Source organism: Micrasema longulum, unplaced genomic scaffold, assembly GCF_059751315.1.
Source record: "Micrasema longulum isolate JH-2025_06_02 unplaced genomic scaffold, ASM5975131v1 h1tg000193l, whole genome shotgun sequence".
NCBI classification, from domain to species: Eukaryota; Metazoa; Arthropoda; class Insecta; order Trichoptera; family Brachycentridae; genus Micrasema; species Micrasema longulum.
Window position 1 is genome coordinate 190302 of NW_028277398.1, and position 26629 is coordinate 216930.

Consider the following 26629-nt stretch of genomic DNA (forward strand, 5'->3'; position numbering starts at 1 on the left):
AAGGTTTTTATAAAAAAAATATCTTGTCAATGTCACAAGATTAAAAATATTTTTCCGTCGGAAAAAGACGGAAAAAGACAAATATATACGATTATATGTTCTACGGATTGACGCAAAAAACTGCTAAATAAACTGAAATTCCCAGAACGAGATAAGAGAAACATGGAATAAATATCTTAAAATGTTCATCTATATAAGGGAATTATTATGTCTTCGTCAGGACCGGAGGCCATTCGAAGTTTTGTCCAGATTTCCCAAAAACAAGCGACTCAATTTACATTATTATTGGTACTGGAATCATGGGAGCACGGTGAGGCAAAAAAAACATATATTTAAAAAAAAAAACAATATTTTGAGAGTTTGTAAATATTTGTAACATATTAAAACAGACACGAAGAACAAGTCTAGGCATCCACAGGGCTTATGACCTGTCATTGGCAGGTTTAAGTGGCCACTTTACACACTGTGTAACATTCACCATTTTCCCTATATTCGAACATCTATATTTCTTCGACTCATCCATCTGTTGACCTTTTTGAAGTTATCTTTTAGGGACACGTGGTAACAAAGGTCTACGATGTATGCAAGGGAAGCGATTTGCTGATAAATGTCGATAAATCGAATGTGATGGTTTTTGAAAGAAATGAAAGTATGACTAAATGTGAAATCACTTTGAATGGGGTTATACTAAAACAGAAAGAGAAATTTGTGTTTCTGGGAAGTGTGTTTACTAAAGATGGATTGACTGAGAAAGATATTGAAAGAAGGGTGAGTGCCGGGAACAGAGTGAACGGTGCATTTTAATCAACCTTGCCAAAAAAAGAGTCCTGGACCCGACCCTAATGTATGAGAGCAAATAATGGACTTGGAAAAACAGGGATTACGTAGGCTGAATGCTGTCGACATGCGATTTTTCAAGTGAATGTGCGGTAAAACTGTGTACGATAGATGCACAAATGTCGAGATCCGTACATTATGTTAGTCTGAGATGAGCATTATCGACAAAAGCAAGAAAGGAGCTCTGCGCTGGTTTGGACATTTAGAGCGAATGGACAGCGAAAAAACGGTTAAGAATTTCTACGATGCGAATGTTGATGGATGCAGAAATAGAGGAAGACCGAGAAAAACATGGCATGACCAAATCCAACAAATACATGAAGATGGACATGTCAAAAGTCGGAATAATCGGCGCGCGTGCATGTGAAGATGTATGAATGTAGAGGAAGCAAGATATGTATGCAAATATATAGTGATGTGGCGTTCTATCCTCTCTGCCCACCCTTACGGAGAAACGGCGTGATGGTTTGTTTGGATCAGGCATTCGCTGTACATGTCCGGCTCAATTATTGTAATTTGTGTGCAAGGGTTTTTATGTATTAAAAATATTATACGCGTATGTTCACTTCAGAACGTGTCTATTGGCCAGAGCAGGCCAAGCTACACTCACAAATAATGTTTAATACATAATAATGAATGATTGTGATAAAATTATAAATAAACTGATTAATGAAACTTCTTGGTTTAGTTTTACTTTTTATTATTTTGACCAACGAGCGCTTTCGCCTAAGTAGGCATCTTCAAGAGTGGAGAATTGTTTACAACATTTACAGTTTTTATGCTATTCTTAACATATTTTGGATATAAGATCAAATAAGTATTTTAACAGGGGACAGAAACATAAATATTCACAACTAGTTTGGTAAACAGTTCATTTTTGGGAGTTTTTGGACCGAAATTGGGATAAGGCTTTTTAATTGAAATTCAATTTAATTAAATAAAATGAAATGAAATTAAATTTTTAATTAAGCTTTTTAATCCCAATTTCGGTCCAAAATTTCCAAATATAACTAGTTGTAAATATTTGATTTCATTTTGTTAGATAATTGAAATAAATAAACGCCCCAAGAGTCAAATGTCACCGTGTTTGTACTGGGAAAAATCGAAATTCAGTTGGGGAAATCGCTAGGATATATTTTTCGCATTTTCGTCTTTTTAGGGATAAAAATTCAAGTCGCGTATAACATTATAGCAGAAGTTTTCCAATAGGTAACGTTTTAAAGGAAATTCTTAATGAAAATTGGAAAAATACTGCTATAAATACGCGGTGAACTACAACTATTGAGCTTAGGTTTAAAAAATACATTTATTTATTTTTAAAATCATTTTGTATACACACTAACGTGATACACACAGTTATTTAAGATTAAATAAAAATACTTCTTCTTTTTTTTATAGATTCGATTGAAAATTTTAATATCTACGAACATGCGCAGCGCAAAGATCTACATTTCGCTGAAAACCGAGCGTAAATCACACGTACAGAAGAATTATATATATATATGAAGAACACTCGTATGTACATACCTGTCATCCATTCGGCAGTCTCCGTCGCGAGCTCGGCAAGCCGACTTGAAGGTGTCAAAGAGCGATGCGCAGGCCTTCTCACCGTGACACACGTTCAGGGCGTAGTTGCAAGTGGGCAGGGCCTCCACGGGGTACGGGTCTTTTTCTGCAAAAATATATATTTTTTTTTTATCACATTAGCAAGATACCTTGCGTTAGATCAATCAATGCAGCGCCTTATTTATGATGATGATTTTTATTTTTACTTTATTTTAATATGAACGCATATAATTAAGAATAGTCTAGAAGGAGCGTAGAATTATATTTGAATACATCGGACTGTGTCCAATAAACCCCCCACTATGCCCCACTTTCACCGCGCGCATTCGTGATGTCGCCGCGTAATGTTGAACGATGGGAAAACATATAATCATAACACAAATGTAAGGTAAAAAAAAGCAATCTGTTAATTTCTCTAAAATTTTATTGTGCACGCGGAAATATTGATTGGCACAACAGAGTAAATAAGTAAAGGGTCATTTAATAAGAGTAATTTAATTAATGAACTATGAACTTAAAATAAAAAACTAATTTTATTTTACAAAAAACGTGTACTTTTATATCATGTTAAATAATATTTGATGTTTTAAAAATAATGTCGGTCAAATGTCCACCACAGAGTTGTTTAATCCGAAGTCCAATTATCATTAGTCTTCTCATTAGATGAGCAAAGTAGGGTAAACAAATTCACTACTCTGGCAACACTAACGAAATGTCCATTTTGTTTTCTTCGACAATCAGACAGATGGAAAAATATTTCAATTTTTAAGTAATGCATTTGCTACTTACACATGCATTTGCATGCACAAGCAGTTTTATTAAGATTCTAGCAGTGTTTCTACACTTTAAAAGAACACAACACGGCATAGTGGAATTCAAATCAGGAGTTGCGTACTGAGCGACGTCTACAAAGAAACTAATGGGTCAAAACGTAAACCTACTCATTTATGAGTAGTTTAGTCGCCTTCTGTTTGATGTGCGTATGCGGTTTCTAGACTATTCTTAATTCTATGTATGAACGTAATTTTTGTAGAGAGCAACCAGTCCACAATAAAAAAAAAATAGGATATTGGTGTCATCGGGTGCAAAAAGTTAGTTCTGCTAAAAACAGCAAAGCCGCTTTCATTAAAAAAACGACATTTCTCAATTTTCAGAATACACCCACAGCCATATAATTAAAATAGTCCAGAAGCAGGGTACGCGAATCGAACTGAAACCGACTAAACTACTCATGAATGAGTAGTTTTACGTTTGGCTTTAAGTTACTCTGTAGACGTCGCTTTGTACGCAACTGCCGATTTAAATTCAACCATGCCGTATTGTGTCGTTTGTAAGTGTCAAAATACTGCTGGGATTAAAGGGGAATAGGGTGGGATCACATTTCATGTGTATGTAGCAAATTCAAAAATAATTTTATTTTAGAGTTTGATTATTTTACCGCCTGTCAGATTGTTAAATAAAACAGGGGAGACATTTTGTTAGTATTGCCATGGTAGTTTTTTTTTATTTATTTTTTTTCCATACTGTTACATATTATGCATGTATTAAATTACATATTTTATACATTATATTTATTAAACATTAGAAGAGAAAAAGAGAAAAAATACATATTCTAAAAATAAACATAGCCTTAAATTTGGAAAAAATGCCCACAAAGACTTAAACGTCTGAGCGTGGGCCATTCCTTTTATATTGTTTTTGGTGAATTTTTTGGTATACAAACACAAATATGACAATGCCATTAAAAATCATACAAAAATAACAGGAAAATGACATAAACAATGTAATTAAGACATCAAAGTTTAGAATATGCTGTTGTACGACTCTTTCACAATAGGTGTATATCTGTATTTTCCATGCTGATCCAAGTCCTCAAAGCCAATTTAAACTTTGGAAGGGATTCTATATTTTGTATTTCCTTGGGTAGAAGATTAAAAGATCTTGGACCAACATGGAAAGAGTGTCTCTGTGCGAACTTAGTTCTGCATCCTGGAACCGACAGTACACTTTCTGATCTGCTACTAGTCCTATTTAAATTATTGCCAAACAATTCCCTATTTTTGTGTACATATTTTAAGCATTGTAATAAATATAACTTTTTTAAATTAAGGAGTCCGCTCTCTATGTACAATTCGTTACTAGGAAATAGTCTATGCTTTTTGTACATTATCTTAACTATACTCTTCTGTGCGATTTCTACAGGGTGACTATGTGCGTCCAAAACTCCACCCCATCCAATTATGCCGTATGTAACAGAAGACTGAATTAGAGCGTAATACAGCATTTTTAATTTTTCATAAGTTAAAATATTTTTTAATCTTTGGAAAACGTAAGATAAATATCTGATTTTATCTGTTAATTTAGCTATATGTGTTTCCCATTTTAGCCTATAATCTATGTGGATACCCAGATATTTATAACTTTCACCTGAGCTAATTTTGTAACACTTATTACAGATATCTATATTACAATTTAAATCGTGTATTTTAATTGACAAATTTTGTGAAGGGCCAGTCTTATGATTGTTTTACGGTAATATAATAATAAATAAATGCGTTTGTAATGTCTAGAGTCGATTATTTATTTATTTATTAAGAAAATCATATATTATTTATAAAAAACAAGGAACAAAAGAACAATTAAAAAAAGTAAGTCCAATAACAGATTTCACACTAATTTATTATGAATGCAGGAGGATAGGGGAAAAATAATTGAATTCTAAAAATTATTGTAATGGTATCTACGCAGATCTACCAATGAATAAAATGACTCGCATACAGTCTGTATTGAATGCCGCAGCGAGACTCATGTTTGAAATCTCTAAGTTCAGTCATATCACTCCACAACTTCGGGAATTACACTGGCTACGTTTTCCACAGAGGGTGGAATACAAACTCTGTTGGCTTATGTATAAGTCACTGCACAACTCTGCTCCAGAATATCTAAGGGAACTCTGCATTCCAGATGAACTAGCTAACAGACGTCTTACGCTTATATCAGCTACATCTACGTCGAAAGGAAAGAGTTATTATACCTCTACGCAAATAGCTAACTAAATTCGGCGAACGCGCATTTGCGGTTGCAGGCCCTACAGCATGGGATGCTCTCCCAGCAAAGGTCTCGGAAGAAAAGGTTTCGGAAGAAACTTAAAACCCACTTGTTCTTTAAATTATTTGAATAAATTCTTAGCATGTGGTGACAAAGCACAATATTTTTCGTGGTCAGCCAGACGTTAAATATTATCAAAACTGGTCAAATAGATAATTAAATTATTTTATATGTATCTAAAAAAAACGAATGTATGCATTATCACATCGTCAAAGTAAATAAAATTCCAACTATTGTGTAGATTTGATTATTTATTTAATTATTTATTTATTTATGTATTTATTTATTAACGGACATTGTCCATGTATACAATTTATAAGGTTTAAATATTACAATAAAAGAGTAGTTGAAAACATTTAAAGAAAAAAGAAAGAAGCATTGACAAACATAAGGGACATCGAGACAAGATCTGGACTATTTATTATACACTCTTTCCACAGAAGTGCTATTATCTCAGTTTCACTTTTCTATGGCTGGCTGCTTTCTGCATAACTACGTTTAATTAGACCCTTTTTACGTCGCTTATTTTGGTAGGTGCCTATCCTATCTGTAATCCTATATTACGAAGCCTGACCTGACTGCCATTTTGACAGATAGATTTTAATTTGCCGGCCGCCCGACACCCCTGACAGCTGACAACCTGTAGCCAGTAGCCAGTTTCTACCCCGGGACACAAAATGGCGGATTTTCAGTGACACCTTGACGGTATCATTGAGTTACATTTTTAATAATTTTAAAACAAATAAAAATTATATCCAAATTTGTCAAAATTTTTGCACAAGGACTGGATTCAACTCCCTGGGGAGCTTTTAACATTAACATATTAAAAACAGGGATGAAGAACATTTTAGATAAGGTAATATAGAAGTCTAGGCATCTACAGGGGTTATGACCTGTCTTTGGCTGGTGAGATTCATCTAATTGAATTATTTTTTTTAATTTTTTTTTATTTAAATCTTAAAGTAGGGCACACATATCATACATATTGTTATGTGTGTTCTAATAATAACATTGCAAATATATTTAATTTATAAATTGTTTATCACATATGTCTTGACCATTATTTTAAATTATTATTTATCCATTATTCAAATAGATCAAGTCAAAGAAGGAATCGTGTGTTAGAAATAGCACATTGTAAATCGGGGCTCGCACAGAGACATGCATATTTTATAGGCCCAAAAATTTAAAATTATTTTTTTACTGATAATATTTCATTGATTACAAACTTTCAAAATTTTCCCTCTTTTAAAAAACACGCACTATCCTGGATTCAAACTAAAGATACAAACTCTTTTTTTCTATGATTTATTTTGTTGCCCTTTAATAATAAGGAATATTTTTGTGTTTTTTTTGAATATTTTTTATTTCCTTTTTTAATTACTATAAAAAAAATACCATATTATCTTTTACAGAATATATTATTTTTTCTTTCTTATGTTACACAAATATATAATAACTGTCCATTATTTATTATCGGAGCGAAAATTCATTAACATTTTCTTGTATACCCACGTACAGGCCATGCCTTTGTGGGATTTTTTCGTTTACTATTTTTACTACTAATATGTATTTCATTGTTATGTAATTAAGCTTTATTTTTTTTATACTCTGTTTTATCATTAATGTTTATAGTAAAAAAAAAATAATAGGGTAGGTACTAGGCAACGCCTGAATTTTTAATTTTTTTATTTTCAATTTCTATACTTCTTCTTTATTGCCGGTGAGATTCATCCGGCTAAACCGTTTCACCTACTAGGCAACGCCTAAAAACAATTAAGCCACTTAAACCAGCCAATGACAGCTCATAAGACGCGTAAATACCTAGACTTTCGTATTCCCTTCCCAAAAATGTTTTCCTTCTGTTGCAACGAATAAAGATCTTAAATATTTTAATTTGCCTAAGACCTTTATATTGTGAGCCTGTATACAAATTAACGTAGATCCAGTCATATCTACATAGGGTGTTTGTCGACAAAACATCTCTGAGATCCCGAGAGACTGTGTAAATAAGATAAACACCTTAAAGTATCGTCTATTCATGAGTAGGGCAGTTAAAAAGAAACTAATTTGAATAATGAAGAACGAAATGTTTCATCAGCTAAAGGTATTTTATGGAGTTAAATTATTTTCCAACAGATGTTCAGCTCAGTGTATAAAAATAAATTAGACGGGATGAAATTATAAAATATTTGCCTTTATTTATTTATTTATTTAAATCTTAAAGTAGGGCACACATATCATACATATTGTTATGTGTGTTCTAATAATAACATTGAAAATATATTTAATTTATAAATTGTTTATCACATATGTCTTGACCATTATTTTAAATTTTGATATGTTTTTTCTTCATAAATATTTTTTTCCATTTCGTAATACTTTTTAATTGCTTTAAATAAAATTGAATTTTGTGACTTTGCCTTTTTCCTAAATGGAAGTCTAATTTTGTTCTTTTCTCTAGTATTGTGATCGTGTTCATGCTGGTTCCGATCAATTTTTTTCCAAAATTCTGTTTTTTTATTAGAGTTTATAATTTTATGAACAAATATCATTGTATTGTAAAATATTCTTTGTTTATATGTTAATAATTTCATTTCATTTACCATCGACTTTACCCTCGTATATCTGTTTTTTTCAAAATGATTCTAAAGGCTTTATTTTGTAATACAGTTAGTTTATCTATGTTTTCTTTGTTTGATAAAAATAAAATGCTACTACAGTAGTTAACGTGTGGTTCAATAATTGCTTTGTAAATAGTTTTGCAGGAGTCCGTATCAATAAATCTTCTGATCCTTCCCAAAATTGATATTTGTTTTGCAATCTTATTTATTACCATCTAAGCGTTTTGGTGAAATGTAAGTTTTGAATCCAACATTACACCTAAATATTTAATTTCAGTGACTTCATTAAGTTTTTCATTTTCTATTACAATTGATGGTGTAATTTCTATTCTTTTGTTTCCTATATTCATATATTTAGTTTTGTTAACATTTAATTTTAATTTATTAATTTTTAGCCACAGTGATACACTATTAAGATCATGATTTAGTCTGTCCATAATTGTTTTATAATTTTCTCCCGATATATATATTAAGGCATCGTCTGCAAAGAGTCTTATTTTTGAATATTTTAATGTTTCGACAATATCATTTATGTATATAATAAACAAAACCGGTCCGAGAACCGATCCTTGTGGTACTCCTAATAAAATTTTGAGCGGCTCGGAAATTTCATCATTCACCTTCGTTATTTGGTATCTATCGCCAAGGTACTCTTCAAACCATTTTATAGTTTTTCCCTTTATTCCTATTTTTTTCAATTTTTTAATAATTATTTCTCGGTCTATTGTTTCGAAGGCTCTTTTAAAATCCAAAAAAACTGCAATTACGAACATGTTCTTATCGGTTTCCTCTTTCCAATCTTTTAAAACCAAGTTAATAGCCATTTCACAAGATTGATTTGGGGCACGATTTCAGTCTTTCGGGATGAAATTATAAAATATTTGCCTTAAGGGCGCAATTTCAGCCTTCGGGCACAACATCAATTTATTTGTCTTCGGGGCTACAACTATTTGCCTTAGGGGCGAAATTTAAGTCTTCGGGCACAATATCAAAGTATTTGCCTTCGGGGCTACAAGTATTTGCCTTCGGGGCTACAAGTATTTGCCTTCGGGGCTGAAATTATAAAATATTTGCCTTAGGGGCGCAATTTCAGCCAGAACAACACTCTTCTACTTCTGCAGGGACGCTGAAGAGTCAGGATGCCCGAACTATTACGAGCATTTTGTAGCGCTGCGAACGCTAGGATCACGTGGTACTAGTTATCGTGCCGGCAGCGCCCCCAAGTGGCGACGAAGGAAAGTCACGAAGCAGGTCACGTGGTAGACGACCTAACCGGGAGCATGGTGTGTATATCGTGGGTATTCTGCGAATGGTGTGGTATCGTGGGTATCGTGACATAATGATGAGGTAAAAAATACTCTACAATATGCAAAAACGCACTAAGTCCTATCTAATAAATAAATAAAAAAGTAAAAAAACAAACAAAAAAATAAATAAATAAACAAACAAACAAATAAACAATTAAATATATAAAAAATAAATAAACAAACAAAGAAATAAATAAATAAACAATTAAATAAATAAATAAATCCGTTTAGGGAAAAAGCACCGGCGCCGTACTGGTGGGCCATCAATAACAATATTTCGGCTGTAATTAATAAAATAAATAAATAAATACCACTATGAATTCAGTCGATTTTAGGTATCCAATTGAATTGTCAACTGGCCGCATTGTTCTAGTAATTAATAGTGCTAAAAACGGCCGCGTGGAGCGCTATATGTCTTGCAATATGACGCATTAAAGTAATTATGGTCTTATGTTAAAAGTACCATCTCAAAGAAAAATAGTCCTTAAGATACAATGTTTGAAATACTGTTTTCCAAATCAAGAATCTTCAAATAATTTGTGTAATCTGCAAGTTTAATCTAGCAGTAAAAAACCCGCACTGGGGTTAATAGATTCAAATTATAGTATACTTATTTGTATGAATAAATAATCTGGAATAATCGGCTAGTTTCTTGGCTCACCGCAAGCGCTGGGCGCGCATTATTAAATTTTATATTTATATAAGGATAAAAATACAAACGGTGGAAATGATTTAAGATAAATGTTAATTATTTATTTGTTTTTCTGTAAATAAAGTTACAATAAATTATTATTATGGTTAATCAAATATAATGGTAAGCTGCGCATAATCGCTTCTATACACGGTTCGCGCCTGCAGAATGTATGAGTGTGGCGGTCTGTCCTTTCTGCCTACCCGTACGGGGAAGTTGCGTAACGGGAGTGGTAGTAGTAATTAACAATAAAGTTCAATGAAAAAATATTTTTCAAAATGTATATTTAATTGGCTAACGATCACCTTGTACTTTGAAAGATCCAATACACTAATGGAAATAAGGAAAATATTACCTCAGCTATGCTAAATGAATTCTTACCTTGATACCTTAGGGCTGTTAATTCTTCTTAGCCATCCCCCATATTTATACAAACCCTTCGTAATTAACTCTAAAGGACTCTTACAATAACTTACGAATCCTTTTATCTGTTTCAAATGATTACCTTGATGTAAAAACAGCCCCTAAATAAACCATTCATTTTTTAATGTTTCGTAATTAATTACAGTGTTATAAGTGCATTAAAGACATCTTTACTCGTTCAGATCTGAATTGATTTCAGTCGATGGTCAAAAGACATTTTAAAACACAGACTTTAAAGAGTAAAAAAAATACGCACATTTAATACACATTGTCTATATATGATAAAAGTTGGATCGGGTTATGAGTTTGGAAGGAGACAAGAAGAGAAAAATGAAAATAAATAAATAAATAAATTCGAAAAAAAAGAGGTGAGTGCTTTATGGATTTACACATGACGAGTTGAACCCGGCAATACTTTGCTATACTAGATTTGAGTACATATTTGTACATTTATATATATATCAAATGAACACAATCGAAAGTTTGATTTCAATTATTGTATTTAGTCCAAATGAAATATATAAACAAACCAACTATCACGCCGTTACACCATTTCCCCGTAGTGGTAGGCAGAGAGGATATAACGCCACATCACTCTATCTTTGCATACATACCTCTCTTCCTCTACATTCACACATCTTCTCATGCAAGCACGACGATTATTCCTACTCTTGACTTGTCTACCTTCAAGTATTTGATAAACTTGATAGTGCCATGTCTTTCTCGGTCTTCCTCGTTTTCTGCATCCATCAACATTTGCATCGTAGATCCTTTTAGCCGTTCTTTCGCTGTCCATTCGCTCTACATGTCCAAACCAACGCAGCGCCCCTTTCTCGATTCTGTCAATAATGCATGTCTCAGCCTTACACGCCTCACGGATCTCGATATTAGTGCACCTATCATACATCGTTTTACCACACATTCGCCCGAGGGATCGCATTTCGACAGCATTCAACCTACTTTCATCATCATTTTTCCAATTTCATATTTCGCTCCCATACATTAGAGTTGGAACTAGAACTCCGCTGTGAACTGCTAGTTTAGCCTCCTGCGATAAACAGTGGACGTCCAGGACGTCGAGAACCTGATGCCTTGTAAAGTAGGCAAGCGTGGTTAAGGCTCTCAAAAGGCATCTGCCGCACACGACCAAGCCAACCTATCGCCTCCGCTTGATGACGGTTGTCACGGGAGTTTGCTGCGTCCATTCTCTTACTACTTCATTCCTCACAAAGTCAAACCACCGCACCCAATTTTCTTCCGAGACACCTGTTCTCAAAACTGTTTTTTTTTGCTGTTTTGGCCCTAGTGAGGTACCACGATTCACATCCGTAGAGAAGAAAAGGTGTTATGCAGGCATTACATAAGCGTCATTTGGTTTTCACTGAATAAATATATCGTGGTTATATAAGTAAAAGTGAATATTTGCAAAAAAAACGAAATTGAGATTATCGACTTTTTGACATCGTATTAGCATAATGCTTTGCTGGTAAAACTGAGTCAATCTGACACTCCAAAAAAACTTAGATTTTAAAATACGTTACCATTTGATAGAGGCTCACTGATTTTTGACAAGTAAAACTGACCAACACACATCATCACTTTTATTAGTAAATTTAAGATCAAAAGAATTGACCAAATAACATTTTACATGAAGGTAGATGTCACCAGTAAAGAGTTAGTTAGAGTTAGTAGTTAGTAAGTTATTATAGGTACGTTTTGTATTTGACAGATATGTTTTTTTTTATGAAAAGTTCATTAATAAAATGTATTCTTTAGATTATTACGTAACACTTCTTAATTTTATTATTTATGTTTATTATTATATTTTTTATTTTTTTTTATTATTTATAAATTTCAAAAGAAGTACATGTTTTTGTAAAATTCTAAACACATCTACTTTTACACATCGAGTAAATGTTATCACTGTAACTCTTCAAAAAAAGAGACTAACTCTTGTGCTTGGAGAGTGATTTAAACTGTTTGAGTTGTTTATTTATAAGAGTTTATATAATTTTAAATACGAGTACATAAAAAGAAAAATAAAAACAACAAACTTTTATAAATTTTTAAAAATTCCAAAAACATTATTTATAGTTATAAAATAAAATAAACTAAAATACTACCTCCCTCAATGGACGAAACAAAAATGTTTATCTGCAAAATTTCATGACAAGTTTTTCAATTTTTTATTTTATTTAAAAGTGATAATGTTTTTTTAAATACGTTTATACTTTACAGTAAAGTTGAAAGTACCGTACATATAATGTACAATTATCAACCACCTACTTGAAAAATCTGATCTCTGAGAAGCAATTGAACTCTAGAAAAACACTAAAATGGCTCCCCTGAAAATTATTGATTTTGTCACTTGGTCAATTTCTCTTGTATGCCCGCCCACGATATATGCATTTTAGTCGAATGCAATCTTGGGGAATCGATGAAAAACACAAGCATGCTTCTTGCTTTTCTCCCACTCAACATTTGAAGATGTTTATATTTATAAACCTTGAGGACGTAAATTTCAACATTTCGCAAAAAACCGTACGTAAATCTGTCAACTCATTTTTGAGTTTTAGCGAGACTATCCCTAATTTAAAAAAAAACGGTACGTACCTTTCTTCTGCACAAAGACGCAGGGGTGGTCAAATAGAAAGTCGCGGAAGGAATTACACTCCGGATCCACGTTCGGTTCCCGACAGAGACATGTAGGCTTGAAGAAAGGAAACGCCTGCAGCGTCCGAAGCGCAGCCTGGCACTTGGTCACCGTAACGGTAGAACAAGCCACTGAAAAATAAATAATAAACAATTAATTAATTTTATGCTCAAATGCTTGTGGCCAAGGACTGGGTTTCATCCCCTATTAAATAAAGGTAAACACATCATAACAGAGAAAGCGAACATTTTAGAATAGGGAGTACATAGGTTTGAATTTTTTTTTCCAAATCTTACGAAATGTGAATGACTAGTGTAATTATGGCTAATTACCAAGGTTTTTAAATAAGTATTGCCAAAACACACCATTATACAATTTCTAAAATTCAATAAGATTAAGCAGATCTCAATAGAAAATATTGATAAAACATTTAAGAAAAAAAAAATCAATGGCTAATTTGTAGCTAATATGCATTGAATCAGTACACCAATCGCAGAAATCTTGAACAATTTTGTTAAATGAAGGTAAGATGATCAGTCTTACGCTTCAGGTATCAGTCCAGGGACTATGAAATATTCTAGTGTAAAATCACCTTTTTATTTTTGTTTTCTTTTTTTTAAATTTGTTTATTTTTCTATACATATATTATTAACATAGAAATATAATTTAAAAAAATCATTTTAGAAAAATACATCTTAAAATTTAGATATAACATGAATTGGAAAAAATGCCCACAAAGACTACAGCGTCTGAGCGTGGGCCACTCCTTTTTTAATTATTAAAAAGATTATAGCACATATATATGGTATGACATTTTAATGAAAAGAAAAGAAAAGAAAAATAAAAGAAAAACCAAATTAACATATGCTGATATTACGAAAATATAATTTATTTGCAGTATGAATTTTTTTTTTTTTAAGAATGTGTATCTGCTCCTTTCATGCTAATCCAAGACCTCAAACCTACTTTAAACTGTACCAGTGATTTAATGTTTTGTAGTTCCTTAGCTAGAATAAATATTTCATCTCAACCATGTCGGGAATCGGACCCGAGACCTTTTGTATGGAAGGCAAACGCGCCGACCACTACACCAAAAAGCCGATTGCCCTACACTAATCTTATTTTTCAATATTTCTGTACGTACTGTTTGTTTACCAAATAAAATAAAATAAAAATTAAATGTCAGATCGGCTAATTACTGTCGACTTACTTACTTCTGTAACTCAATCACAAATAACCATCGACGTGCTTAAAAACATGTATAGCATTTGAGCGATCACAATGAACAATAATCAACATGCTTAAGTTATCGCAGTCATAAGTCGACGCGTGTGTAATCTCTTAGTTAACGCGTCGGTTCGTTTTTTGTTTTCCTCGTAAATAAAGAAAGTTCATCGGCGTTAACTTTAAAAAATAATACAATATATTGCATTTGGAAAATAGTAAGGAGTGTCTAATACAAAAAAGTGAAAATTAAATTACAATTACTATAGGGATTGTTTTTTTTGACATTCGACTTGCCAACCGCCGCCGCCAGCTAAATACAATATTTTCTTTCTTTTTAATCCGTGCCTCATGTCTGAGGATGGTGATTACGCCTGACTCCAGGCATGGCTCGTCTGTGGACAGTCTCCCTCCATCTGGAACGGTCTTGGGCTCTTCTATAGGCATTCGTCAGTGATGATTCTGATAACTCAGTGACTACAGCTCCATCTCGTCGGTTGACGTCCACGCGACCTTGTCCCTTCGACACTTCCCAGGAAAATAGTTTTCTCCAAACTATCAGAATCTCCCCTGGAAATATGCCTAGAGAACTGCAGGATTCTTTTCTCGCACATGGATGTCAGTCTTTCTTCTATGTCCAGTTCCTGGAGAATAGATGCATTTGTACGTCTGGCCGTCCACGGAATCCGCAGCACTCGCCGCCAACACCACATCTGGAAAGCTTCGATTTTTTCTTTTCAGATTCCCTCAGTGTCCAACACTCCACACCATACATGAACACTGAGAAAACCATGGCCTTCTCACCAGTCTCTTTTTGGTGGTAACGGTTATACTGCGATTCTTCCAGATCTTCACCAGCCGATTCATAGCACTTTTGGCAATACCAACACGTCGCCGTATTTCACCTTCACACCCACCGCCATCGCTAATGAGAGAAAATGCAATATATAGCATGGTAAATAATGAATAAATAAATAAAAATAGCAGTTTTGGAATATTTTTCATCTTTACACTGGTGAAATTAAAATATGTGATTGCTCAGCAGGATTATACGTTGCGAAACGTAAATATTTTGACATTTAAAACTAGGTGTTCACTGATGTTTCATTGTGATCGCGAATACGATAAACAACCATGGTGAGAAATTGTTTTCTCGACGCTTATTAGCACGTCGATAGTTATTTGTGATTGAGCTATTGGCGAGCGCGGTACGGTACACATTCTTTATACAACTGCAACACTACGTCAGTAAAACTGCATCAACTGATGGATTCTGTAACGCACTCCGAACGCTGGTACAACAACCCAAAAAATGTCGCAATTATGCTTTTTATCTGTTTTTCTCTGACAGGGTAAAGCCGGGTGAGTCCTCTACACAAGTAGCCGGGTTTACCGGAAGGCGATCTACTCTCCACACACACTTGGGCGCCTCTCGGCATGGCTACCGGAAGTCGAGGACCGGAAGCAGGAACAAAATGGAGAGGCGCACCCGCGCGGGGTGCGGACAGGGCCGGATATTTAGTAGCAATTAAAATATTAATAATAAAACTAATAATAACAAAACGATATTTTTAATGAAGAAATAACACGTTTGATAAATGATAAATTTACCAAAGGGGCCGTGGATTAATTTAAGCTTTATTCATTTATTTTTCTTGAATTTTAAAAAATGTAATGTGGAGGAATTTTAACATATTACAACAGATATAAACAAGTTTTTAGAGAAGGGTATTTTTATTTTCTTTTATTTAGAAAACATACAGTACATGTACATTGTTCATATTTTACATAGTTAAACCTAACTCTAATGGACCAGTGAAGTTTCCACAATATAAAATAGTGAAATTTAAGATTTATAATTAAAGTACAAAAAAGAGAAGGAAAAAAAACATAAAAAGAAGTTATTTAAAATAAAGCACTTAGTAAATTTACCACTCATTAATGTATTAAACTCTTGTGTGGTAAATTTACAAAGTGTTTTATTTTAAATAAATTCAGAATGTTTTTCCAACAAAGTAAATACTGAAACAATAAATCATATAAATAGAAGTTGTTTAAAAATTAAACATAAAGTAAAAAAGTTAAGAATTAAAATAAAGAATGAAAAACATGCTCAGATGTAAAAATAAAATAAAATAATAACATTAAAAAAAAGGAAAAACATAAATATACTCATACATATTTTAAGGGATTCAAAGAAACGATGAGAAGAATCGTTAAAGAATCTTTAAATAAGACAAAACATTAAGGTGAATTTAAAAACATCTTTAAAATTAATGACACATTATAGTAAGAGCAGCAATATATTGATTTTATATACATATACAATATAAGTAATGTACTCCTTGCTAATAACAAAGAGGAACTGCAATTCTTGGTAACAAAGGTCTACGATGTATGCAAGAGAAGCGATTTGCTGATGAATGTCGATAAATCGAATGTGATGGTTTTTGAAAGAAATGAAAGTATGACTAAATGTGAAATCACTGTGAATGGAGTTATACTGAAACAAGTAGAGGAATTTGTGTATCTGGGAAGTATGTTCACTAGGGATGGAATGACTGAGAAAGATATTGAAAGGAGGGTGAGTGCCGGGAACAGAGTGAACGGTGCACTTAAATCGACCTTGGCAAATAAATGCTTATCACAAGAGGCAAAATTGGCAGTTCACAACGGAGTCCTGGTCCCATCCCTGATGTATGGGAGCGAAGTATGGACTTGGAAAAACAGGGATAAAAGTAAGCTGAATGCTGTCGAAATGCGATCTCTCAGGCGAATGTGTGGTAAAACTATGTACGATAGATGCACAAATGTTGAGATCCGTACATTATGTAAGGCTGAGACAAGCATTATCGACAAAATCAAGAAAGGAGCTCTGCGCTGGTTTGGACATGTAGAGCGAATGGACAGCGAAAGAACGGCTAAAAGGATCTACGATGCAAATGTTGATGGATGCAGAAAACGAGGAAGACCGAGAAAGACATGGCATGACCAAATCCAACAAATACTTAAAGGTGGACATGTCAAAAGTCGGAATAATCGGCGCGCGTGCATGAGAAGATGTATGAATGTAGAGGAAGCGAGATCTGTATGCAAAGATAGAGTGTTGTGGCGTTCTATCCTCTCTGCCTACCCTTACGGGGAAACGGCGTGATGGTTTGTTTGTTGTTTGTTTGAAAAGTAGTTAAAAAGTATAAAAACTTGTCAATGCAGCAGAGAAAAAAGAAGAAATAACAGGTAAAGCGAGTAATATTTAAAATTTGAAAAAGCAATAAAAGGAGATTTTTTTTAACCAAAGGTAGTTGATAAAATTTCATCAAAGGTATGCAGGTGAAATAATTAATTCATATGAATTTCACCCGTAACAATAACAGTTTCAACTCTTTAACTTCACAAACGTCAACAGATACAAGAATCGAAGGAATAAAGATGTTAAAATATAAGCTGAATAGTGAATGTTACACAGCGTGTAAAATAGTCTCTTAAACCAGCTGATGACAGGTCGTAAGCCTTGTAGATGCCTAGACTTCTATATTACCTTCTCTAAAATATTCTTTATCTCTGTTGTAATATATTGATTTGATTATTGTTGACTATACGTTTCTTTAAAATAAATAAATAATAAATCCGACACTGTTCATGTTAAGAATAGAGGTGACAGAATGATAAGGGCCACTCCTTCTGTATTGGAAAAGTTGGAGGGGGAGCTCTGGCGGGAACTTGCAGCTATGTTCGAATTTAGAACACGAGATAAAGGAAACTCTTACGTCACGGACAATACGTAACAGCTAATCATTGGACCGAAGCCGCCTAGGAAAATCTTTTGGGGTTCTTACTACGGGCCTATTCGGACAAAATAAAGGTTATCAACAATATTTTTAGTTTATCCAAATGTTTGCATACAAAGCCTGGGTTTTATCTTCTAGGGAGTTTTTTAGTTGGAGCATATGGTGTCCACAAAAATCCTCCAAACATCTCTTTTGGCTGTCAACTCCTATGCATCCTCTCATGTCAGGTTCGCGACCCGTAGTTCTTACACGAACTGCCGACGAACAGTCAGCACTGAACGTCCAGGACGTTGAGAACCTGATGCCTTGTAAAGTAGGCAAGCGTGGTTAAGACTCTCGGGGGGCATCCAAAGCACAAGATCAAGTCAACCGTATCGCCTCCGCTTCATGACAGTTGTCATCGGAGTTTGCTGCGTCCGTTCTCATATTACTTCATTCTACCCTAGATTCCTATTCTCAAAACTCAGAATTTTGCTGCTTTGGGCCCTAGTGAAGTCCCACGATTCGCATCCGTAGAGGAGAATAAATGTTTTATAGGCGGGATTCGGTTTTCACTTTTTCACTTTACCCTGAAGATGGCTCCTGCAATGGTAGCCGAAACGTCGGAACACTTTATAGACAGCGGGCATTTTTTCGCCTGCTAACCGATGATTTTACAGAAACCCAGTAATAACAGTGCACGAATAATAAAAGATGCAATTGAAATACACAGACACTCAAATAACCCAAACAAGAACGACGGGCTCAAATTAAACTCAACATGGTTCCCAGCACTACATACTACAAGTACGAATAGAAATATGCCTATGGCCAACTGAGACACGGTAAAAATTACTTGTAATTAAACACATACTCTTTTCTACAAATAACTCAGTTAAGGCTGAAGATGGCTCCTGCAATGGTAGCCGAAACGACGGAACAAATCCAACACACACAGTATCACCCAAAAAATAAACATATTGATAACAGTGACCGTGAAAACCTTCGCACATACTAAACAATCTATTGTTAAAAACTAAAATTTCTGTGGTTTCAATACTGTTATATAATCTGCACATTCTTGATATTGAATCATCATCATCAGTGGCGCTACAGCCCGTTGTGGGCCCTGGCCCCCTCCAGAATTGGTCTCCATTCGTCCCTGCACCCCGCGGCTCTTCTCCAGTTCGTCAGGCCAATTGCTCTTATATCACTTTCTTTATTATCCAGCCATCTTAATTTTGGTCTGCCTCCGCTTTGTCTGCCTTCCGGAGTGGTATAATAATATTTTTTGGGGTGCGGTTATCATTCATTCTATGCACATGGCCCTACCATTGTAATCATCTTATTTTGATGAATTGTGCAATGTTGGGTTCGCCATACAGTGCCTCTAATTCATGATTAAACCGTCTCCTCCACACTCCGTTTTGGTTGACAGCACCGAAAATCTTCCTAAATATTTTTCTTTCGGATACTAATACCATATTTTCATCTCTTTTAGTAATAACCCAGCATTCGGCACCATATGTAATGACCGGTCTGAGGAGAGTTTTGTAAATAATGGTCTTAGTTTTTCTAGTGACCAATTTGGATCCCAGATGTTTTAACAAGCCATAATAACACCTGTTTGCTGCCGATAGCCGTGTTCTAATCTCGGTACTATAATTGTTATCACTAGTCATTTGATACTGAATAGGACAAGTTATTTCGTTATTCTTTGAACGAATCTATCATGAATGTTTTAGCCATTTAGGAACACTAATTTTTTTATGACTCAAACAGTATGAACTTTCCAATTCACCATTAACAATCTTATAAAAACACAATATGTCATTAAACTTCTTTCTTGTTTTCAACATTTTGAAGTGCAATTGTTGAAAGCCTCTTTTCGTAACTACGAGGGTTATATTACAGTTAATATTATAAATTAGGATATTAAGTGTATAATAGTGATAAATAATGTTAGAATAAGTATAGATGTAAATAAATATTAGACTATGTTACATAGAACTAAATAAATAAATAAAAAATAAGAAAATAAGTATGAATAGCTTAAAAACATTAATTTTATTTCCTTCTCCAAAATATTCTCTACCCCTGTTTAAATATGTTTCTAATTTATTATTTGCTATATTTTCATGAGTAATATTTTATAATGTTTTATTTTGAATTTGACGTCAAAGAGTAATTGACAGATCACATCGCCGGCCGCCATTTTGTGGTAGTTAATTATTCAAATCTGAAATATCGAACACTTTTCACAAAAAACTAGCTCTATCTGGGGTCCACTGAAACTACTTCACTCTAGTCCAGTCTTTCTCAAAATGGGTGGTTACGCTTCTTTGTAGGCGCTGAAAGCCTTCAAAGGGGCGGAAGAAGGCCTAGCGATGATTTTAGGGGGGCGATGCCTTATTTGGAATAAAGTTATGTTTTTTTTTTCTGTTTATTTCAAACTGAAATGAATTTTGTTTTTATTCCCGCCTTGTTATCGTTTTATTTAAAACGTTTTTTTAACCCATGTGCCGTGTTTGTGGCAGTAAGTCTGAATAAGTTTTGCTAAACTTAATGATTGGTTGCGAATTATGTGGGTATGCATTGTTAAAATATTGTCACAACGTCAACATCCTTTTTACCCACAACCACTATTCACTTCCCACCTTAGTATCCTTTGATCATCCGCCACAATAAGACCTCGTGTAGTGAATCGCGCGTTTATTTTGCTGAACGGGTGCCGCATCATAGACTTTGTTTCCACCAACCACCAGTGTAAAGCTCCAGATCGAAGGCCTGTCCTAGTGTTGGTAGACTACCGCAATTCCATCAAGAACGAACCAGATTAGTGGCATCCATTCCTAATCCATCTCATTAGTTAGGATTGTGACCGATTGACACTGTATACAGCATATAGAAGATATTCACTTATATATAATAAATAATATCGTAGAAGCCCTAGGGCTTCGCCCTTCGCAATTTCTCGCCCCACATCCACGTGGAAATTCGTTTTACCACCAATGATGTTACCAATGTACATCGAATATGCATTAAATTCATCCTTCACATTAGATAAATTTTTAAATTCGTTGTTTTAAATTTATTTTAAAAAAAATATTATTAACCCTTTTGTTGATTATAATTATGATTTTATTTTTGCATAATCCTTCCCAATAGTGTTAAGAATATATAAAACAAAAATTTTCACGAGTAAGCTTTTTTTTCTTTTTTTTTGCATTGTCTTTACTTATACATGGTGACTGAAACTGAACCCGTCACAGCAAATTCGCATAGAGAGAATATCATTTGTTAATTAATAAACCTTACTTTCCTCAACTAAAGTTTTATAGTTTGGGAGATAGGTCAATTTTTATAATTTATTGAAATTTTTCCACAATTTTACCTTCAAGCATTCAGAACTTTTTTTTTTTCAAAATTTTAGTATTTTTTTACTATTTATTGGTAATCAAAAAAACTTGTCGAAATCTGGCGCTCCCCAAACACTAAGAGATCGTGCTTTTGCCGTTGCTGGCTCCTCTGCCTGGAACCGATTGCCTTTAAACTTACGAATCATCTGTCCCATGACAGTCCCAGTTGTTTTGTCCTCCCCTTACGGGGGTGGTATTCAGATCCTCTACCTTTGACCACCCAGGGAGTTCTTCTTTATTCAAAGCCGTTCTCTCATTGTAAATATCCATGTTTTTACTTATGTTTGTTGTGTTAGTTATGTTTGTTGTGCTACTATAGTTTTAAGAAATTGTTTTTATATATTTGGATACGTTTATTTATGTAAATTGTTTGTGTATATACATATTTTTTAAATAAAAAAAAGGCATTGAGGGGATCCTGAGGGGTAAGGACGACGTGTTGGCCTCTGTCCATACATCCTCCTCCCCCCTCTTTAATCTGCATGGAGTTTGTATTCCTTAGGAATATTTATAATAATTTTCCTCTATGCGCAGCTGACAGAGAGTCCCCCAGGACTCTATAACAGCAGCCGCCGGCTGGTGAGCTTTAAAATCTCCCTCAGACAGTCCCAGTCAGTGTAGATCCCAACTAAAATCTCACTTCTTTAGTTTATCATACCTCCAAATTTAAATCAGAAAAAATAATATGTCACTTTAGCTTAGTAAGAATGTAAGTGAACGTATTCAATTGTAAAGCGCCCTTGAGGTGACTTTCCACAAAAATGGCATTATATAAATCAGACAAATGTGTATTTATTTCTTGTACTTAATCAAAGGATGGCATAATATACCCCCATAAATATATATTTTTTCTTTTGATAAAGAATTACCAGGCAGAACATTTAAATTAGACTATTTCTGATCAGTTTTTCAGGCTGAACTACTCGCAATACGAAAAGCTCTCAAATGGTTATTAAAAAAACCACCAGAGGTGGGTTATAGCAAAAATATTATCAGATTGTCGTTCGGGCGTTCAAGCTATAACGGTCGGTAAAACCATTAATTGTAGATATTCAGAGTAAAATTAAGCAATTAAAAATCAGAGGGATGATTATTCAAATATGTTGGATTAGAGGACATGCTGGTATCGTAGGAAATGAGAGGGCGGATGAACGAGCAAGGGCCGCAACTAGTAAAAGAACGGCACCTTTCTTCTCAGAATTTCCCCTTAGCTTTGCTAAACGCTGTTTAAAACAAAATACGCAGCAGCGTTGGGAGGATCATTAACGCGCTTCTTCTACAGGTAAAATCACTAAACCCAACGCTGGCTGATGCAGCAAACATCCGTCGTCATCACCAAGGTACTTTCAAAACGTCGAAAATTTTTACCGGACACGGAGCTATGAGAAGTTATCTATATAGGTTTAAATTAAGGAATGATGACTATTGTCCATGCGATGATATTTCTTCAGAGTATCGAACATCTGTTATTTCAGTGCCCATTTTTCAGCTTACAACGCCATAATCTTGAAGCAGAATGCAAGAAAGATGGAATATCCTTAACAGATATCCACACTGTCGTTAAAAGTAGTTGTCACGCGCCATTGTTCTTGGACTTTGCAACAATGGTGATTGGACTCATAAAGGGAATAAAACAAAATCAGTGATCGAACATCCCATTTCCAAGACAAACAAAAACGATTTTTTCCGAGTACCTTAGCCTTGTACATGACACGTAAGGCTACTAAATACAGGGGTCCAAATATAAATTAAAAATATTTATATACATATATATATATATATTTATCAAATAAAACTATCATGGTTGAGGTATCAATAAAATTCGTCAGGAGAAAATGTCGTCATGTAGCTTACCCAGTTCAGAACCGCAGACCCTCGGGATGATCTCCAAGATGGCGGAACAGGAAGCATCCTCAAAGCACAACTGCCTCGCCAGGAGACAATTCAATATGGCGATCGACGTGCGGACGTTAAGTCCTGGAAACAAAACAAAAATACAAATTAATAATTTAGAATTAACGTGTTTCTTGTACTTTGAATACGCCTATAATAGTGCGGCATCAAAAAATAATATTTGAATACAGCTAAATGGTAGTAAGGAGATATGAGGTATTAAAGAAACTTGAGCATAGGTTTTCTGTCACTTTCTCGCTGATGCCTTCCCGATATTGTGAGAAAATAAAACTACTCAACGGGCTGATTATCCCCAACTAATATCAGTCCCATTTTCCGCACCCCAAAACTGAAAAATATATCTTAATACTTTGTTTTCTTTATAATGTATTAATATTGTAATAATATGTATATTTTATTGAATAAAGACTCTATAAAACTAAAAAAAATAAAAAAATACTAGAATTAAAGACAAATTGCTTATCCTGAAATTGAAGTAAAGTAAGGTAAACACATCGTTTGTGGGGCGCTGCGTACGCTTCTACAATAGAATACCCGACAATGTCTTAATTATGACAAACAGTAAATTTAAAAAAATCACAAAAAGCGTACTTCAAAAAAGACCTATTACGGCCGCAGTATATGGAACTAATAGTATTATTTTATTTGTGTTACTTTATTTGATTATTTTTGGAATATTTTATTTTTTTATTTTATTTTATTTTATTTTATTTTTATTTTTGCACCACAACAGGCCAGAAGGCCCAATTACAGCGGTGAATTACATCACAGAACACCCAGGCTTGAGAAAAATCACATTTAATTTTTGTGTTCTCACCGGGAATCGAACCCGGAACCTTCCGTCTGTGAGTCAAGCGTCTTGACCACTACACCACGGAGGCCGCCGTAGTAGTAATTCATTGAAAACTGACTATTTCTTTGTGTTGTTTTGTTTATTTATTTATATATTGACTTTCAATTGGCGTATAAATTATACCTATATTGAAGAAAAAAAAATGTTTCTCAGGGTTCTCTTTTTTTGTCTACAAACATTTGGGCAAACTGAAAATATTGCTATGTTCTCAATTTCTCCGGACACGGATATTTTTTGTAATTAATTTTAGCTATCTCTGAATCGACAATAAATTTGAAATGATATTACGATATGCAAATTTGCGGAGATTGAAAATTCCAGAGCATTTTCGACATGCTCTGCGTTGGCTATAACTCTTAAGTACTGGAAAATGAATGATATATGAAATGAATGCTAACACGTGAATGGCAATAATATACGATTAAATAAATAATATTTTTTTATCGCTGTGAATCGGTTGATGGTAAGTTCTTCTCGTGAAGAGGATGATTCTGATTTTTGAAAGCAATATCATCATGCCCATCTGCACTAATTTTATTTTTTAATAAATAAAATTTAAGTGGCACGACCAGGTTAACGAAGTTAGTCGTAAACTTTATAGCAGTTTGCACTCCCTTAAAAGATTACAGAATTTCTTGCCAATGAATGTTAAGCAAACATTAGTCCAGAGCTTACTTCTTCCACTCCTTGACTATGCGGATGTATGTTATCCAGACGCTAACTCTGAAATACTTGATAAGGTAGAACGGTTGCAGAATGTTTGTATACGTCATATCTTTGATCTTCGCAAATTCGACCACATAACCGAATATCGCACGCAACTACACTGGCTCAGCATCAAGCATAGAAGAAACATTCACATTCTATCACTTCTTTACAATATTTTTAAAAATCCTACTTCGCTTGTTTATCTGAGAGAGCTCTTCCAACTTCTATCACAACACGGACTATCTCTTCGTTCTAGTGACGAGAGAACCCTTTTAATACCCTTTCAACGCTCTAATTTTCTTGCCTCCTCTTTCACAGTAGTAGCTGCTCAATTGTGGAATAATCTACTCACTAATGTTAGAGATGCCCTTTCTTTATTTACGTTATAACGTTTAAGTCAAGATTGAAATGTCACTATCTAAATAGTCAAGTTGTTCCTTTATCCTTCTTCTTTCCTTCCCATCCCCTCTTCTCTCTTCATAGTATAGAGTAACTTTTTTGTATTTTTTTTTTGTTAATCTTTATTTTTTATTTTGTATAAAATTGTAAGATTCAATGTGTCCAAGTACTTGTAATTTTCTCAAACTGAACGGTTTGGGTAGGTAGGAAGAAATTACCTTAAGGCAATATACCCGCTTTTATACATAAATTATATGCATATAAAGTGTTAAATATATAAAATAAACAAACATAAAGAAATAATAATACATTTTTTTTTTAATGTGTGTTTAATATTTACATTCTTACAAACTAGAACCTCGAAAGCCTGATAAAACAACTGGTGTTTTTGACATTTGTAACATTTCAATGCTTTCTTTTATTTTCTTCATTTTTAATTTTAAAATTAACCAAAGACGTTTTGTTGAGTTGCTACATGCACAACCATGTTTGAAATTGAAATAAATTTATTGATTGAATTGGGGTTGACTTCACAACACTAAATGATAAATTATTATTAAATGAGGATGTTCAGTGCCATTGAAAATTTGATTTAAAAAAATATTTCTTAAGTATATATATGCGTATATGTATAGTATATATGTGAAACTGAATAAAGACACATGTTTTGGGAAAGGAGAGGGTGATTTCATCGTCTGCACCCAGTGGTACATATTAGTTAAAATAGTGGTTTTACACAGCAAATAATAATAAATTAAACTAGACGCATACCAACTGGTAGAACAGGCCGGATTTAGGAGATGTTACAGCAGGAACGATCATATACAGACCCTAAAAAATATCACTCAGAAATATAATTAATATAATATGTCATTACATTCATTGATTTTGAGAAAGTTTTTGATTCTGTAGAGATATGGACAGTGATTAAAGGTTAAGATAATTGTAGAGTGGATCACAGATACTCATAACTCCTAAAAACATAAACAATGCCACCTGTATTGTACAGCTCCATGGACCATCCGAAAAGTTCCGCATAAGAAGAGGAAAAAGACAGGGTGACACAATATCCCCCAAATTATTTACACTAGCTCTGGAAGATGTCTTCGAAATTCTTCACTGGAACGACAAGGGTA

General features: G+C 33.9%; 1 protein-coding gene across 1 annotated transcript in view; it reads right to left on the reverse strand.

Annotated features, from left to right (window-relative positions):
- The window catches only part of Gfrl (Glial cell line-derived neurotrophic family receptor-like), a 144906-nt gene that overhangs the window by 59475 nt on the left and 58802 nt on the right, over nucleotides 1–26629 (reverse strand). The window contains exons 2-4 of the mRNA XM_088243161.1: nucleotides 23474–23596; nucleotides 13170–13340; nucleotides 2365–2509 (exon numbers count right to left, since the gene is read on the reverse strand). Of these exons, the coding sequence (XP_088099287.1) occupies nucleotides 2365–2509; nucleotides 13170–13340; nucleotides 23474–23596 (439 nt within the window). The remainder of the gene's footprint in view (nucleotides 1–2364; nucleotides 2510–13169; nucleotides 13341–23473; nucleotides 23597–26629) is intronic.